The sequence below is a fragment of the Saccopteryx bilineata genome, chromosome 4, assembly GCF_036850765.1.
Source record: "Saccopteryx bilineata isolate mSacBil1 chromosome 4, mSacBil1_pri_phased_curated, whole genome shotgun sequence".
Taxonomy (NCBI): domain Eukaryota; kingdom Metazoa; phylum Chordata; class Mammalia; order Chiroptera; family Emballonuridae; genus Saccopteryx; species Saccopteryx bilineata.
The window spans coordinates 1,950,001-1,964,455 of NC_089493.1; the positions used below are offsets into that span (position 1 = coordinate 1,950,001).

General features: G+C 64.3%; 1 protein-coding gene across 1 annotated transcript; it reads left to right on the forward strand.

Annotated features, from left to right (window-relative positions):
* The first annotated feature begins 1,972 nt into the window (after nucleotides 1-1,972).
* NUDT14 (nudix hydrolase 14) lies at nucleotides 1,973-9,670 on the forward strand. Its single transcript, XM_066277019.1, has 5 exons — nucleotides 1,973-2,152; nucleotides 5,140-5,183; nucleotides 5,729-5,793; nucleotides 5,984-6,221; nucleotides 9,355-9,670. Exons 1-5 carry the CDS (start codon nucleotides 2,072-2,074, stop codon nucleotides 9,593-9,595), a joined length of 669 nt encoding a protein of 222 aa, XP_066133116.1. The 5' UTR covers nucleotides 1,973-2,071; the 3' UTR covers nucleotides 9,596-9,670.
* Nucleotides 9,671-14,455: the final 4,785 nt, after the last annotated feature.

Below are 14,455 nucleotides of genomic sequence, written 5' to 3' on the forward strand. Positions count from 1 at the left end.
TCATTAAGCAGCCGTTCCCTACTCTCCTCACACCAGATCCTGCAACCCCGAGCTACTTTTGGTGCCAGTATCTGTCTTGAGTCCACTTTCCACTCCTTGGGGGGGACACGGAACAGTGGCATGTAGGCTGAGCTGTCTGAGAAACTGTCCAACCGTCTCCTACAGGGGTGGCCCCTTGTCAATACACTGCAGGCCCCACATCCTGCACTCCACACAGACAGCCTCTCAGCTTGCGTTATGAAAATGTTACTTCCCCCAAACACAAGGAAAGGCATGCTCTGTAAAGATTCTTCCTGGGCCGGGCCGTGGGCCCTGTGTGTCCACCTGGGTCTGTCGCTGTGCGAACTCTGTGACCAGTTCTCACTTCCACACAAACAGGCAGGAGCGCCCCCGGGCTCCACGTGCACGGGGCGGGGGGGGGGGGGGGGGACACTGCCTGGCCTGGCCATTGGCAGCAGGGGGCAGCTTCTGGGACTGACTCTCTGGTGGGTGGTCTCTCAGCCCCCGGGGACACTAGGACAAGGCTGGGAAGCACAATCCCCTGTGGAGTAGGGGAGATGACAGCTAGTCTCCAACGCCAGCCCCCATGGACCATGTCTCCCAGTGCTCCCGCCCTTGTGAAGTCCCCTCTCCTGGAAACTGGGGTGGCCCAGCACTTTCTCTGGGACTCACAGAGCACCGTAGAAATGACAATGCTTGACTTCTGAGGCTGGGGCAGGGTCATGAGGTGCCCGGCCTAGTGGCTGTGTGCTGAGGGAGGTGGTCGTCACAAAGAATCCACTGCTGTGGGGAAGCCCAAGCTAGACACGCTGGAGGGGCCGCACACAGTGACCCGGCTAGCCAACTGCACTGCTCGGGTCATGCAACTGAGGCACAGACCCGGGGCAAGGAAGCTGTGCTGCACGTGCAGCCCATGGAGCCTGCAGAAGATTCTAGCCCCAACAGCCCCTGATCACTGCTGCAGAGAAACCAGGGAGAACTGCCCACACGAGCCAGGGCCACCACCTACAGGCGGGTGCTCTCAGCCAAGAGGTTCTGGGGTGCTTTCCCACACGGTAATAGATAACATGGGAGTACATGTCAAGGCCTCATGGCCAGCCCTACCTGGGCTGTCCCTCCTGGGGCCATAGTTCAGCGAGCAGGTGAAGGGCTTGGTCCCCCTCTACCAGCTGCACCTGCCCCTGTAGAGGCAGTGGCCACATTTGGAGGAGAGTCCTTGGGATCTACACCCAAGGAAGAGCAGAACGCTTCCACAGCCAGGAAGTGCTGTCAGCGGAGAGGGTTCTTGCGGGGAGGGAATAGCAGCTGGCTCCTGAAAAAGGAGGGTGAACCGCAGAGGCTGGGGACTCCCGCAGTTCCTCCCATGTGGGGCAGGCCATGGCGGTCAGTCGGACCCAGGCCAGCTCCCCCACCCCAGGAACCTAGAGGGGAGGCCCTGGCTCTAACTTTCCCACTCGTGGCCCCCTCTCGCCTTGCTCTCTTTCCAGAGCGTTCTCTCTTCGCAACCACGAGGCTCCCTAGAGGTGTCCACACCCTGCCTCACGCCGCGGGCGCAGCGAACCCTGCGCGCAGCCCCCAGTGACCTCCCTTCCTCCAGTCGCCAGGTAGCCATGCCGCCGACGTCTCTCTGCAGGGTCCAACCTCTCCTTCCCTGGGACTGCCCCCACCCCACCCCCGCACGGCCGCATCCCGGGGCGACGGCCGAGCCCCGTGGGGGAGCCATCCACCTGCTTGGCTATTCCCTGGTAGAACCGCCCCACGAAGCCCTCTTCCCCTAAGACGTCCCAAGTCCCGGGCACCGGCGATCGCTCCTCGGACCTTCCCCTCCAGCCCTGCCCGACCCGCAGACTCCGCGAGACCCCAACCGCAGACCTTCCCACCACCGGCGGGTGAACACGCGGCCACCTGCAGGCGCTACCTGCGCGCGCGGCCCCGCCCTCCCGCCACGGCCCGGCCCTCCCCGGCCCGCGCTCACTGCGCATGCCCAGAGTGGCGTCACGCGTCCGCCCGTTGGAGTCCGGCAGGAACCTTGCAGCGCCCGTGGCGGGCCCCGGCTACCCCGCGCGCCACCATGGAGCGCATCGAAGGCGCAGCTGTGGGCCGCTGCGCAGCCTCACCCTACCTGCGGCCGCTCACGCTGCACTACCGCCAGGTAAGCCCGCTCCGCCCGCAGCTTCCGCTCTCGCCTCCCGCGGCCCGGAGCCCCGCCCACGGCGCAGAGGCCCCCGCCCCTCCCCGAGCCCCGCCCACATCCCGGCGCCCCGCCCGCTCCCGGGCTCGGCGGGTGAGTTTGGGTTCCAAGACCGCGCGAGTGCCCGGGTCAGCGCGGGACATCTTTGAAACACGTCGGGACCAAAGAAGGCTCATCCCTCTAAAGAGGCTTTGCTAGGCACCGGCCATTTTTGCAGTGCCACTTACTGGGCTCCTCTGGGATCAGGGAAAGCTTCCTGGAAGTGGTGGTCTCTTATGAGGAGAGGAGGACGGAAGGGAGGAGTAGGAGAGGGAGCTGGGTGAGCCCTGGAGAACTTCTCCAGGTGGCCTTCCTCCCCAGTGCACCACCTGGGAGTCTCCACCTGTGGGGCTCGGAGAGTAGCACCACCCTGCCTTCCTCGGTGGGCAGTGGGCCGGTCGTAGGTTCACAAGAAATATTTGTGTGTTGAACAAGCGGGTACTGCCTCCCTCTCCCCTTGTCCAGCCGTTGACCTCCTCCTGCACATTTCTTCACAGCCTGCTCAGTCCACTTCGGGGTGCCCATCCTTCACTCTCCAGCTTCACCGCCCCCTCCCCAGCACGCTGCCTCCTGCTGGAGCCCTGCACCCTTTTCCGAGGAAGACTGCCCTTCTGGGCCTCTCAAATAGTGTTTGGTGCCCCCAGACCTGCAGCTTCTCCCTAGGCCCCTTCCTCTCACTGACCCTGCGCCCCCTGGGGCCCAGCCTGAGAGAGGCCCTTTGCACCCCCACTTTTCCCTGTTGCTGGGTCCCTGTGAGTTCCAAGATGAACCCACATTGGCACCACTGGCCTGGGACAGCAGCGTGGGTCTGTCAAGGGACAGAGTGTGGGAACATGGAGGTTGCTGCCCTCCTCCCTGACCTTGGCATGGGACGAGATGCCTGACTGTGGCAGCACAGCCCCCAGTGGGCTGGAGCTCTGGGCAGATGGGTAGCTGAGGCACACACCTCCTGAACCATGGCTGCAGCCCTCTTCTCTAACTCCTCTTTAACCTGGCAGCCTGCTGGGACATGCCTAATGATAGGTGCTGGTGACCAGAGCTGAGCCATGGGGCAGCGGGCTGTGATGGGCACAAGCGTGGAGCGAGGGCAGGGATATTGGGCTGGGCAGTGCATGCCACCTAGGGTATCTATATAGCCTTTGGTTGTTAGCTAGCCTGGCCAGGGGAGATCTGGTGGGCTGACAGATGGACTAGAGGCAGGGTACCCCCAAGGCTCTGAGGGGGAGAGGACAGTGTCCACTCCAGTCCTGTCCCTCCCTCCCAGGCCCCTGGAAGATGAGCCAAGCCTGGGGACCACCAACTGGCCGGGGCCATAAGGAGGGTCTGACTGGGCCTCAGCAGGCCTCTGAGACCTTGCCCTGTGCCCTACATTGGCTGGACCTCAGGGTCTGAAAGGTCTGAAAAATGTTTTGATCTCAAGCCAAGGGGTCCCACATGTACCCTGTGGGAGGCAGTGGGCCCAGCAGGCACATGGCACACTGTGGGTAGGCCTTCCTTGGAACCCGTGCTGGTAGATGGCTGGCCCCAGGATAGCTGGATCTCAGGCAGACCCCGGGCTTGCTCCTGGGGCCAGTGCCTGAGAACAGCCTCCAGGCAGCCCAGCCTGACCGCCACAGGACACAGGCTCTCCCTGCTCCTTGGAAACCAAGGCTGCCACCCCACTCTCTAGGACACCTCCGTCTCCAGGCCAAGCTCAGACCAGTTTAAGCAGCTCTGCTGGGACCAGCACGTGGCTGTCTGCCTGGAGGTCCCCTCCCTGGAGTGCCCTGTCCTTGCTTCCGCGGGGCCCCGTGCGGCATCACCTCCTCCGGGACGTCCTCAGAAAGGCTGTCACTTAGCATCCTTTCGCTTCCATAGCCCTGGCTGTCCTTTCTGTGTGGTGCTCGGGTCCATGTCCATTTTGTGGCCTGGACAGACCCCAGGGGTGGAGCCAGCAGCTCACCAGGGCGTCTGGGATGACCTAATGACTAAAGGGCTGGCAACGAGCAGCCGCAGGGCAGGACCCCAACTCCCTGGGGTCCAGCCCCATCCACAGAGACCCCCTGGGTCGGGAGCAGGGCCGGGTGGAATGGCCCATTTCGCCTAGTGGTGTCCAGCTGGCAGTGTTCTGGACACCTCCTTCCCCCTGCCTGTTGGAACCTCGTTGGTGTCTGTCCTGCCTGCCCCTAGTGAGCCCAGCCAGGCCCCTGCCCCACAGTGCCTCCTGCATACACTGCTGCCCAGAGCCCTGGCAGCCCACTGGGTCAGGGTACCCAGGGTGAGGGAGCGGGACCACAGGATGCATAACAGAGAGCTCGGGACAGAAACTGGGCCGAGGGAAGGGCTATTGCACTATGTGTCACCATCATTGAATCTCATGGCCTTCCAATGACCCTCACTTGGGTGCCAGCCCACTCCAGTCCTTCCTGGGGCTGGTGCTCTCTCAGGAGGCCGGCCGGCCTCTCTAACCCTCCCACCTTTCTTTGTCCGGTGGCCTAAGGGGCCTTTAGCAGTGGAAACCTGGTCTCTGCTCTGCTCTGCTCTCCTGGGGTCCTCCCTGCCCTGATGGTGAGGGTGTGGCAGGCCTGAGGTCCTTGGCACCCACACTTGGTGACAGCATACATCTCTGGGCAGCTCCTGTGCTGAAGCTGTGCGGGCTGTTCCCATGCAGTGCCTGAGACACTTGTCCTTCCTTCGCCCTGGTTTTCCTCACCCTGCAGAGCAGCAGGCTGCCCCTGCTCTCCCTGCCCGTCCCGTCCTCTCCCTTCCTCCACCTGCTGGAGCCCCCAGCCCTGGGCCCAGGCTGCGAATGGGCGTCTCTGGTTGGAGCTGGTGTGGGCGGGTCTGCCTGGCCTTCTCCGCTCTCCAGAGCAGCTCCGCCTGTGCCCGCAGCCCTCCGCCCACCCTGACCGCTGTCCTGCCTGTTTCAGAATGGCGCCCAGAAGTCGTGGGACTTCATGAAGACACATGACAGGTGAGGGTCCAGTCTGGGCTCCTCTGATGCCCATGGGGACCCTGGGAACCAGGGGCAATGGAGTCCTCCTCCACCTCAAGAACATCTCCGCTCTTCTTTCCCCTTCATGGAGGGTCATCCCAGGGTCTGGGGGCCGAGCTGGGGTCCAGGTTGGGCTTGCGAGAGGCTGTCTAGATGCCCTTTCCCCTGAGCATTGGGGTGTGGGCAAGACAGTGATATGGCTCCAGGAGTGTGGCCCGCGGTCAGCTGGCCCACGGGGGCCACATGTCAAGTCAGTCACCCGGCCCCCAAACTCCCAACATGTCTTCCCCACCCTGCTGCCCCATCCTGACAGCTGAGTCTTAGCCTGACTAGGTGACCGTGGCACACTCTGGCCCTGCTTGGGTCTCGCTCTCTCCCTTCTCCCTTTGAACAAGGGACCCAGTTTTCCCGGGCTGCTGGGGAGAGGAGGTGGGCCGGGCATGCTGAGAACTGAGCTGAGCCCGTAGGGGAGGGAAGGTGAAGGGTTGCTTCTGCGCTGAGCTCAGCCCACCCCCGCCCTGCAGCGTGACCACTCTCCTGTTCAACTCTTCCCGGAGGACCCTGGTGCTGGTGAAGCAGTTTAGGCCAGGTGAGGCTGCCGCGGCGGGGCGTGGGGGAGGGGAGGTGTACACAGTTGTTTTCAGGCCCCCGTGGTCCTAGGGTCAGAATGCAGATGTAGGAGGGGGTCCAGGGGAGTCTGAGGCCCGGTGACGGGGTCTGGTCTGTCAGGAGGTGGCTGCCGTGTGGTTGTGACCATGGTCTGCCCTCCCCGCAACCAGCTGTGTATGTGGGCGAGGTGGAGCGCCGCTTCCCAGGGACCCTGGAAGCCGTGGAGCAGGACAGGCTGCAGGTGCTGCCGGGGGCGCTGCCCGGCTCGGTGGGGGTGATGTATGAGCTGTGCGCCGGCCTTGTGGACCAGCCTGGACTGACGCTGGAGGAAGTGGCCTGCAAGGAGGCTTGGGAGGAGTGCGGCTACCGCCTGGCCCCTTCCGACCTGCGCCGGGTGGCCACCTACAAGTGAGTGGGGCTGGGCCTGCGCACCTGCCAGGCCAGGGGGGACCCCTGCTGTCAGCCCTGCCCAGGGGGTGGGTGGGCTGTCTCCAGGCGGTGAGCAGCCTGTCCCCAGGGGTGTGCAAGCCGGGCAGTGCCCCCTTGTCGTCAGGGTGGGGTTGGCGGGAGGTGGGATGGAACGCACTCGGATGGTGATCCAGGCCTGTCCCCAGGGGTGTGCAAGCCGGGCAATGCCTCCTTGTCGTCAGGGTGGGGTTGGCGGGAGGTAGGATGGAACTCACTCGGATGGTGATCCAGGCCTGTCCCCAGGGGTGTGCAAGCCGGGCAATGCCTCCTTGTCGTCAGGGTGGGGTTGGCGGGAGGTGGGATGGAACTCACTCAGATGGTGATCCGGGCCGGAACCCAGAGCTCTCGGAGCTGGTTCTGGGGCACGCTGGGCCCGAGTCCCCACCCTGCGGCCCCCACCCTGTGGCCCCTAGTCTTGTGGGGCTGGCTTGGTGGCAGCTGCTGCTGACAGATGCCTCCACTTCCTGTGGGATTAAGCACCGGGCGCTGGGGGTGGGGGGTGAGTCACAGATCTGCCCTGACAGTGGCTCAGGAATGAGGGAAAGGCTGTGTCCTGGGCCCTAACGCAGCGCTTGGCGGTGTGTGTGTGTGTGTGTGTGTGTGGCCTGAGCCCCGGACTCCAGGGCCGGCCCCACCAAAGCCCAGGTGCCTCTCATTGCACATGCCCCACGAGGCCCACTGCCAGGTTGTTGGGATGAAGCCACCCCCTGCCCTGGGGACACCGCGACGGGTCCTGACCCCAAGGAAGCCGGGGCAGGAGGAGGGCCTCACAGTGTCCTGCACAGGGGGATACTGCGATGGTCCTGACCCCACGGAAGCCGGGGCAGGAGGAGGGCCTCACAGTGCCCTGCCCAGGCTGAGCATGGGGCTTCTCCACACGGCAGGGCTGCACCTCAGGAGGAGGGCCTGGAGGCTCTGCCCCATGCATTCTGCCCAGGGCAGGGGCCATGCAGTGCTGGGTTGGGGCTCCCCTGCTTCAGCAGCCCCCAGGGCCTCATTGGGGTATCCCCCAGCCTACAGTTGTGGGGGTTGGATTGACCTCCAGTCATAGGATCCTTCGTGTTAAACAGAGGATTTCCAGGCCGAAGGGTTGGATGTCTTGGTGTGAGGGGCCCCTCTGCCCTCAGGTGTCCTCGGTGTGGCCGGTCAGTGGGGACTTGTTCCCTGAGCCTGCTGGGGACAGGGAGACTCCAAGGGGTCTGCCCTAGGCTAGTGGTTGGGCCAGGAAGCAGGCAAGGAGGAAGGCAGGTAGGAAGCACCCTGGAGGGGTTGTCCTCCACCCCACCCCCAGCAGGTGACTATGGTGGGGGTCCTGGTGGAGGAGCTGCACACAGAGGCTCTGGGGAAGGGGACCAGCCGCAGCCCGGCTGCCGCAGCTCCATATGCAGGACCTCTGGGCTACAGTCTGATCCCGGGGGTGCAGGGGAGCCAAGGAGGGTTGTGGACAGTGAGCAGCCTGTTCAGGCTGGTGTTTTGGAGTCGAGGGGTGACCGTGGAGAGGCAGGATGAGAGGGGGGCCTGGAGTGGCCCTTGGGGCAGTGGGCCCCGTGAGGGCTGGAAGACAGCAGAGCCACTGCTTCCCTGCAGCAGGGCCCATGGCTCCCTCTCCCTCGTCCTTGAGGTGAACGGAGCCACTCACATGCCAGCCAGCCCCAGGTGACAAGGCCTGGACACTCACCTGCCGTCAGCCAGCTTGGTGAGGTGGGGAGAGGGCGTGAGGAGGGGGCCTGGGAGGCAGCACAGGCCTGGCTGGGCAGGGTCAGTGGCCACGCCTGGCTCCTTCACCGGCTGGAGGAAACTGGGACTGGAAACCCCACAGACTGGGCTTCCATCAAAGGGCAGGCCGTGCCGCCGGCGGAAACGGGCCATCAGGAAGGGTCTGAGGGAGATAAGGGGATGGGGGGCAGAGGAAGCAGCTGGGCAAGGTCAGTCTGAGTGGGCCCCTCCTGGGGGGAGGGGGGAAGCCCCTCAGTGCTGCTCCCTCCCCTGGGCGTTGGGTGTGTCTCTGAGGGCCGCTGCCGCTAACCTGTGCTGACCTGGGGTCCCCCTATTTCCCAGACATCTCCCCAGATGCCCTTGGTTCCCTTCTTTCCCTGCAAATCATGTGTGGACCTTCCTCTCCTATTCTGGAATCCAGACTGACCCCCCTGCCCCATCCTTACAGCCAGCGGTCACCACGGCTGCCCGCTCTTGCCCTCCATCAGTTAGTCCAGGTCACTGCCCTCTCTGCCTGGGTGCTTGTCCCCCTCCTGGGGGCCGGTAGCCCCCTTCTGGCCACAACCCACTGAGAAGGGAACTCTCACCCTCCTCTCCAGCCTAGGACCCATGGGCTAGGTCTTGGGGACCTTGCTGTCATCCCCCCACCACCCCACCACCCCATGAGTCCCAGCCCCTCACCCTGGCTGCCTCGGCACCTACTGTCCCCAGCCTGACGTCCTGCAGGGGACCGCGTGGAGAGCTCTTTCAGGCCCAGGCCGTGCAGGCAGCTGGCGTGGCTCTGCTTGCAGCTAGCCGGGATCCCTGGGTGTGTGGGCCAGGGTTCAGCTCCAGCACCTCAGCAGCCTGGGGCGTGGCAAGGACCCCAGGTTCCAACCACCACAGGGAATGGCTGAGGGCCCGGTGTGGACAGAGGGGCCAGGACGGGGCTGTGCTCTGAGCAACGGGTCAGCGATTGAACGGCTGCAAGCACGCCAGGCACCCGGTGGCAGTCGCGTGGTCAAGGTTTGGGTCTGCCCCCTCGGCGTCTCTGCAGGCTGCGGTCAGGCTGAGGCTGGGTCTGCTGTCCACCCTAGGCCTCAGGTTCTCTTCCAAGCTCACATGGCGGTGGCCTTGTGACAGAGCCCCGCATCCTGGCTGGCTGTCGGCTGGGACCATGGTCAGCTCTTCACGGTGGTGCAGGCCCTGTCACATGGCCCTTCACAGCTTGGCAGCTTGCTCTGTCTTCGAGGCCGGTGTGTCCACGAGTTGGGGGTCTCCCGGAGTGCTGCCCACCAGAGTGTTGGGAGACGCGGAGAGAGAGGAGCGGGCTGACGGGCCTGCACAGTGACTCAGCAGACGCTGTCTTGACCCCCAGGTCTGGCGTGGGACTAACTGGCTCGAACCAGACCATGTTCTACGCTGAGGTGACGGACGCCCAGCGGGGTGGCCCGGGCGGGGGCCTGGCCGAGGAGGGGGAGCTCATTGAGGTTGTGCACCTGCCCCTGGATGGTGCCCGGGCCTTCTCGGACAACCCAGATGTCCCCAAGACCCTCGGCGTCATCTTCGGTATCTCCTGGTTCCTTGGCCGTGTGGCCCCTGGCCTGGGTCTCCAGTGATGCTCCAGAGGGGCTGGACAGAGGCCAGTCCTGGTCACCCACCCTGCCAACCCAATAAAGGCTCCTATAGTTCCAGCCCGTGTCCACTGGCTCCACGCTGTGACCAGGGTGGGTGGGGGAGGCCAGGAGATGGTGAGCTGTCCAGGGTGCCCTTCAGCTCTGCGCAGCTGGAAGCCGGAACCCATGGCTCTGCTGTCGGGAAGGTCAGGAGGGGGGGTCCAGGCCAGCCGTCCAGAGAGCCACTTGGTGGGCCTGGGGGTGGGCCCACTGGGTCCCAGGCTACAGAGGAAAGCCGGGGCCTGGAGGGGGCGGTGGCTGAGCCAGCCTCGGTGTGGAGGAGGCAGGGACAGAGCTGTTGTGCGTTCTAGAAGGCATGCTCCCGGTTCCCGGGTAAGTGAGCTTCCCAGCTCAGGTGTTCCCGCCCAGCCCCTGCGTCCCCTCGGCCACAGCAGTCTGGCGTGATCTCCCTCTGCCTGCTGGCCTAGGTGTGGCCCTGAAGACCGCTGTGCCCGCTGCCCTTGGGAGAGTCAGGCTGCGTGAGCTGCCCTCTGTCTGCCCTGAGCACCTAGGGTCACAGGAAAGCTCACTGCCCACTCAGCCAGGCACCCGGGAGGCTCCGTCCCTCATGAGCAGGCTGGAGCCCACTGTGCGGAATGTGTGCTGGTCACTGGAGTTGCAGGATCAGCTGGAGATCGGGGCACACACTGACCCTTTCTGAGCGTGAGGACCTGGTCTGGCCCTTTCCTAGAGCCCCCCCAACCCTCTGGTCAGCCCCTTGGGTGTTGCCCTGGGGGACAGGTGGGGGAAGCCTGGGTCAGCAAACCCTGGCCCTGGGTAGGGCAAAGTCTTCTGGGGATGCTGTGAGGACCGGGGAGCTGGAGTGGCCAGGAGCCTTTCTGTGGACCTGGCTTTGTTGTACTCTGAGCCCAGTGTCCTTGGGACTGGGCCCTGGGCTGTGACTCTGGAAGACACTGGGGGCAGGACGTGCTGCCTCCGGCTCCTGCCAGGACCCCAGTGTCGGGTGGGGGCGCCTCACGAGGGCTGCGGTCCACGCACCCTTCCTTTCCCCAGGCTGACCCCAGGAAGGGGCTTTTGTGAGCATCCGTGGAGGAGCACCCACATCCCTCCCTTCCTGTGGGCCTTCGAGTACCCGTGGCTGAGCCCAGCCAGAGTGCTACCACCCCTGGGCCTGGGCATTCGAGGCTGTCCCAAGGAGGCTATGCCCAATTGACCCACTAGCAGCAGCACCTGTATGCAAATGCCGGCTGTGGCCCAGGTGGGGCCTCGGGAAGCCCAGCCAGGGGAGTGCCATGCTGCTGGGCCTGCGGTGTGCGTCCGAGGGCCAGCAGGGCTGGGCTGCGGGGGGGTCCTGAGCTCCACAGCTCCCACCCTCTCCAGAGGAGGCTCCAGCGGACTGCCCGGGGCCCCACTCTTCTGATTACGTCCCTAGGGCGGGAGCTTGGCCCAGCCTCGAGCTGCCTGCCTCCCTCGCAGCATGCCTGATGCCCACCCCTAGAGCTCACTGGCCAGCTGGGCTGCCAGTACACTGTCCTAGAGGGGCATCTGGCAGGGACCGGGGGCTCTCTGTGCCCTGGGGTATATGCAGGGCTCTGGATGGATAGGGCAGTGGTGGGGGATAGAGCCCCTGGACTTGGGTGCAGTCCAGTCCCCTCACAGTGCAGCCTGGGGGACAGGTCAGCAGGCACAACTGCAGAGCCTAATGGAACTGGCATCGATTTCCCGGCACAGTGAGGGGGGGGCTGTAACCGGAAACTCCCCTCCCTGGCCGCTATATTTAGCACCAAAGAACTGGGCGGAAGCACAGCTCACTCCTGAGCCCAGCCGGCTCTGTCCAAACCCAGGCAGCCTATACCCCCAGGCAGTCCTGAAGCCCCCTGGCCAGACTGAGTGGCAGCCAGCCCACCCGTGCTGAGGGGAGAGACCCTGGGGCTGGGAGCTCAGAGTGGGAGCCTCCAGGCTAGGAGGCCAGTGGAACTGGGATCTGAGGCGTGCTGATGCTCAGAACAATGATGGGGGCCTTCCTGGAAGAGGCAAGGCACCCTGGTCTGGCAAGGGTGGAGGAAGGAGCCCTGACACCCACTGGATCTCCAACCCTCCGGCCCAAGGCTGCAAAAATCCCTGCAGGGGGCATCCTGGAGGGAAGGGTCCCTGTCTCAGCAGCCTCCAATGCCCACCCCTTCCCTGAAGAGGGCACCTTCCTGATTTGAACCTCACCTTGGCACCACTAGGTCCTGGCTCAATCTCACAGGAAGCCAGGAGAGGAAGGGGGACAGGGAGCAAGAGAGGGCTTCTGTACCCTGCAGGGAGCCTGCCTCGCAGACGGGCGTCCTGGGTCTGCTGATACCACACTGCTCTAACAACGTTCCCCCATTGGCCCTGACCAAGGGGACCCCAGTGCCACTCCCAAAGGGCCTGGAGGAAGGCAGATGGGCCAGGCCACTGTCTCCCTAGTTTTGCAGGGCAGGCCCCGGGGAGGCTGTGTCTCCTGGCAGCAGGTTGAGCTTGGATCTTGAGATGCAGTGAGCACCCATCTCTGGTGCCTCGCAGCCAGTCGGCTCCTGGGAGAGAAAGAGCCTCAGCTGAAACAGCTGCAGGACAGGGGCACAGCCGAGGCCATCCTTCCCTCGCACAGCTGGCTGTGAGCGGAGAGCTCCGGAGGCAGGTGAGGGAGGGGTACGTGGGGGACTGTGCTCTTACACTGGAATTCCCCAGCCCTCAGCTTGTCCACCTCCAGGCCCCACCCAGCCACTGACCCCACACTTGCACTGTGTTAGTGGCTGCCCTGCCCAGCCTCGCCTCTGCTGCCCCTCCCCCACAACCAGGGATCTCTGTGAAAATATAAGTCACAGCGTGGAGCCCAACCCAGCTAGCTGCTTTCTGTGACTTCCCGTTGGTCTTAGCAGGAAGACTATAGTCAGGGAGGCCCAGCTCAGCCTGGTGCCCTCACCTCCGCCCCCGAAGCCTCACCTATGCTTCTCACTCTTTCTGCTTTGTGTCTCTCTCACAGGCCTTCACTGGGGTGAGGCTCCCTTGACCCCAGGGCCTTTGCATGTGCCATCCCAGCTGCTCGTGTTGTTGACCCTTGTTGGCTCTGTCTTTGTGGACCCCTTTCTGGGTTGCCCACCTTCCTCACCGTTGTGGTTTGTCACTCTACATGATTTGTGTGAGTCCTCTTGTTTACCCCTGACCAGGAGCCCCTGAGGGTGGGCAGGACCTGTGCCTTGTTTAGTGCTCGGCTGACTGCGGGGCAGAGGTGCCCAGGGCTGCCATAGATAGTGGGACAGTAGGCACTGGGCGGGGACAGGCACCGATGGAATCCTGAACCCCTGGAACTGCAGGGTTCCTCTTCCGTTCTGGGGCTTATAGTACTTGGGTAGAGCAAAGAGTAGGACCTCTACAGTGAACCTCCCACCACTGCAGGAAGAAAGGGGTGCTCTGAACCCAGCTTGCAGGATCTCTGTATGTATAGGTGCCTGGCTGTGTCCTGCCCCCCCCCCCTTGCCCCAGCCTACAGATGGGCTCAGGTAGGGATGAGCACTCGGAATGAGCAGAGCCAGACCATTTCTTCGGGGTCCCCTGGCTGCTGCTGAGGCCAGCATCCTGGACAGGGCTGCTCATGGCTGGGGCAATGAAAGTAGGGGGGTGGTAGCATTCATTCCCAGGGCACTGGGCCCTATGGGGCAAGATCATCCTTGTAATAGAGGGCAGTCAGTACCTGTGTCCTGAGTTCCTTCTGCCTGCCCCAGCCCCTGAACCAGTCTTTTTCAAAATTCTCTTCCTCCAGGAAGCCTTCCATGCCCCTAAGTGTGGCAATGAGTAGCTCCAGGCAGTGCCCTGCGCTCTCAGCGCGCAACCTAGGGCCCGGGGCAGATTTGCTGGGGGGGGGGGTCCAGTTATTGTGGGAGTGGGGCTGAAAGGCCCCTGTGGAATATATCGTGGTCCCTAACAGCCAAGGCGATCACCAGCCCTGGAAGGGGCCCTACTTGGTGGAGGGGAGGTAATGTTTGGAGACAAGAAGCTCTTGGTATTGACTCCGTGAAGGTAGGGCACAAAGGTGGGACGAGGGGACCGGCGACCGAGACAGCAGGAGGAGCCTGTTTGGGTGGTCCTCACCTCATCCTTTTGGGCGTGCAGCACCGTCCTTTACTGCCCCCGCCCAAGCCTGGACCCCGGCCTGGGAATTCCTCTCGAGAGTGTGTTTTGGCGACCCTTGCGCTAGCGCGGAGCTGGACACACAGCGTGCGCCTAGGAGCGTTTGTCGCCTGGCTTCCTGACCCGAGAGCCGTGTGGCGGGGAGGGCACGGGCGTCGGCGGGGAGCAGCGCCCCCTGCGGCCAGCGTGGAGGCGGTGGGAGCGGCGCGGAGGGGTACCCTCCCCTGGGAAGGGGGACGCGCAGTAGGTTGGGCCCAGCTCCGGTCCCAGGCCGCGCCCGCCCCGCTTGGGGGCCGAGCCCTGATTTGTGCAGGAGGCGACATCTCTCCTCTGGGACTGAGAGGAGCGCATCGGCGGGGCACTGATGGGAGGCGACCAAGACAGTGACCTCAGGGGCGCCCCACCCCCTAGCTCCTGACACCTAGCGGGGCTCGAGCAAGCAAAGGCCGCTTTGGAGCTCCGGTACCCGCTAGCCGGGTTCGGCTGAAGCGTCAGCGAAGCCCCCACAGTCGCGGCGTCCCGGGAAGCACGCGCCTGGCCGGGCGCTGGCAGGAGGCGCACGAGGCCGCCTTTAAAGACCCGGCGCCCAGGCCCCCCCCAACCCCACCCCACTGCTAGGCCCCGCCCCCTCATGCATATGCAGGTACGCGAGTGACGAATGGGCGAGCGAGCTGTCAGTCTCGTCCC

Coding starts and splice junctions, on each gene's coding strand:
- NUDT14 (XM_066277019.1), top strand. CDS start 2,072: ATGGAGCGCATCGAAGGCGCAGCTGTGGGCCGCTGCGCAGCCTCACCC. Junction 5,184..5,728: donor TTCATGAAGACACATGACAG/GTGAGGGTCCAG, acceptor CCCGCCCTGCAG/CGTGACCACTCTCCTGTTCA. Junction 5,794..5,983: donor GGTGAAGCAGTTTAGGCCAG/GTGAGGCTGCCG, acceptor CCCCGCAACCAG/CTGTGTATGTGGGCGAGGTG.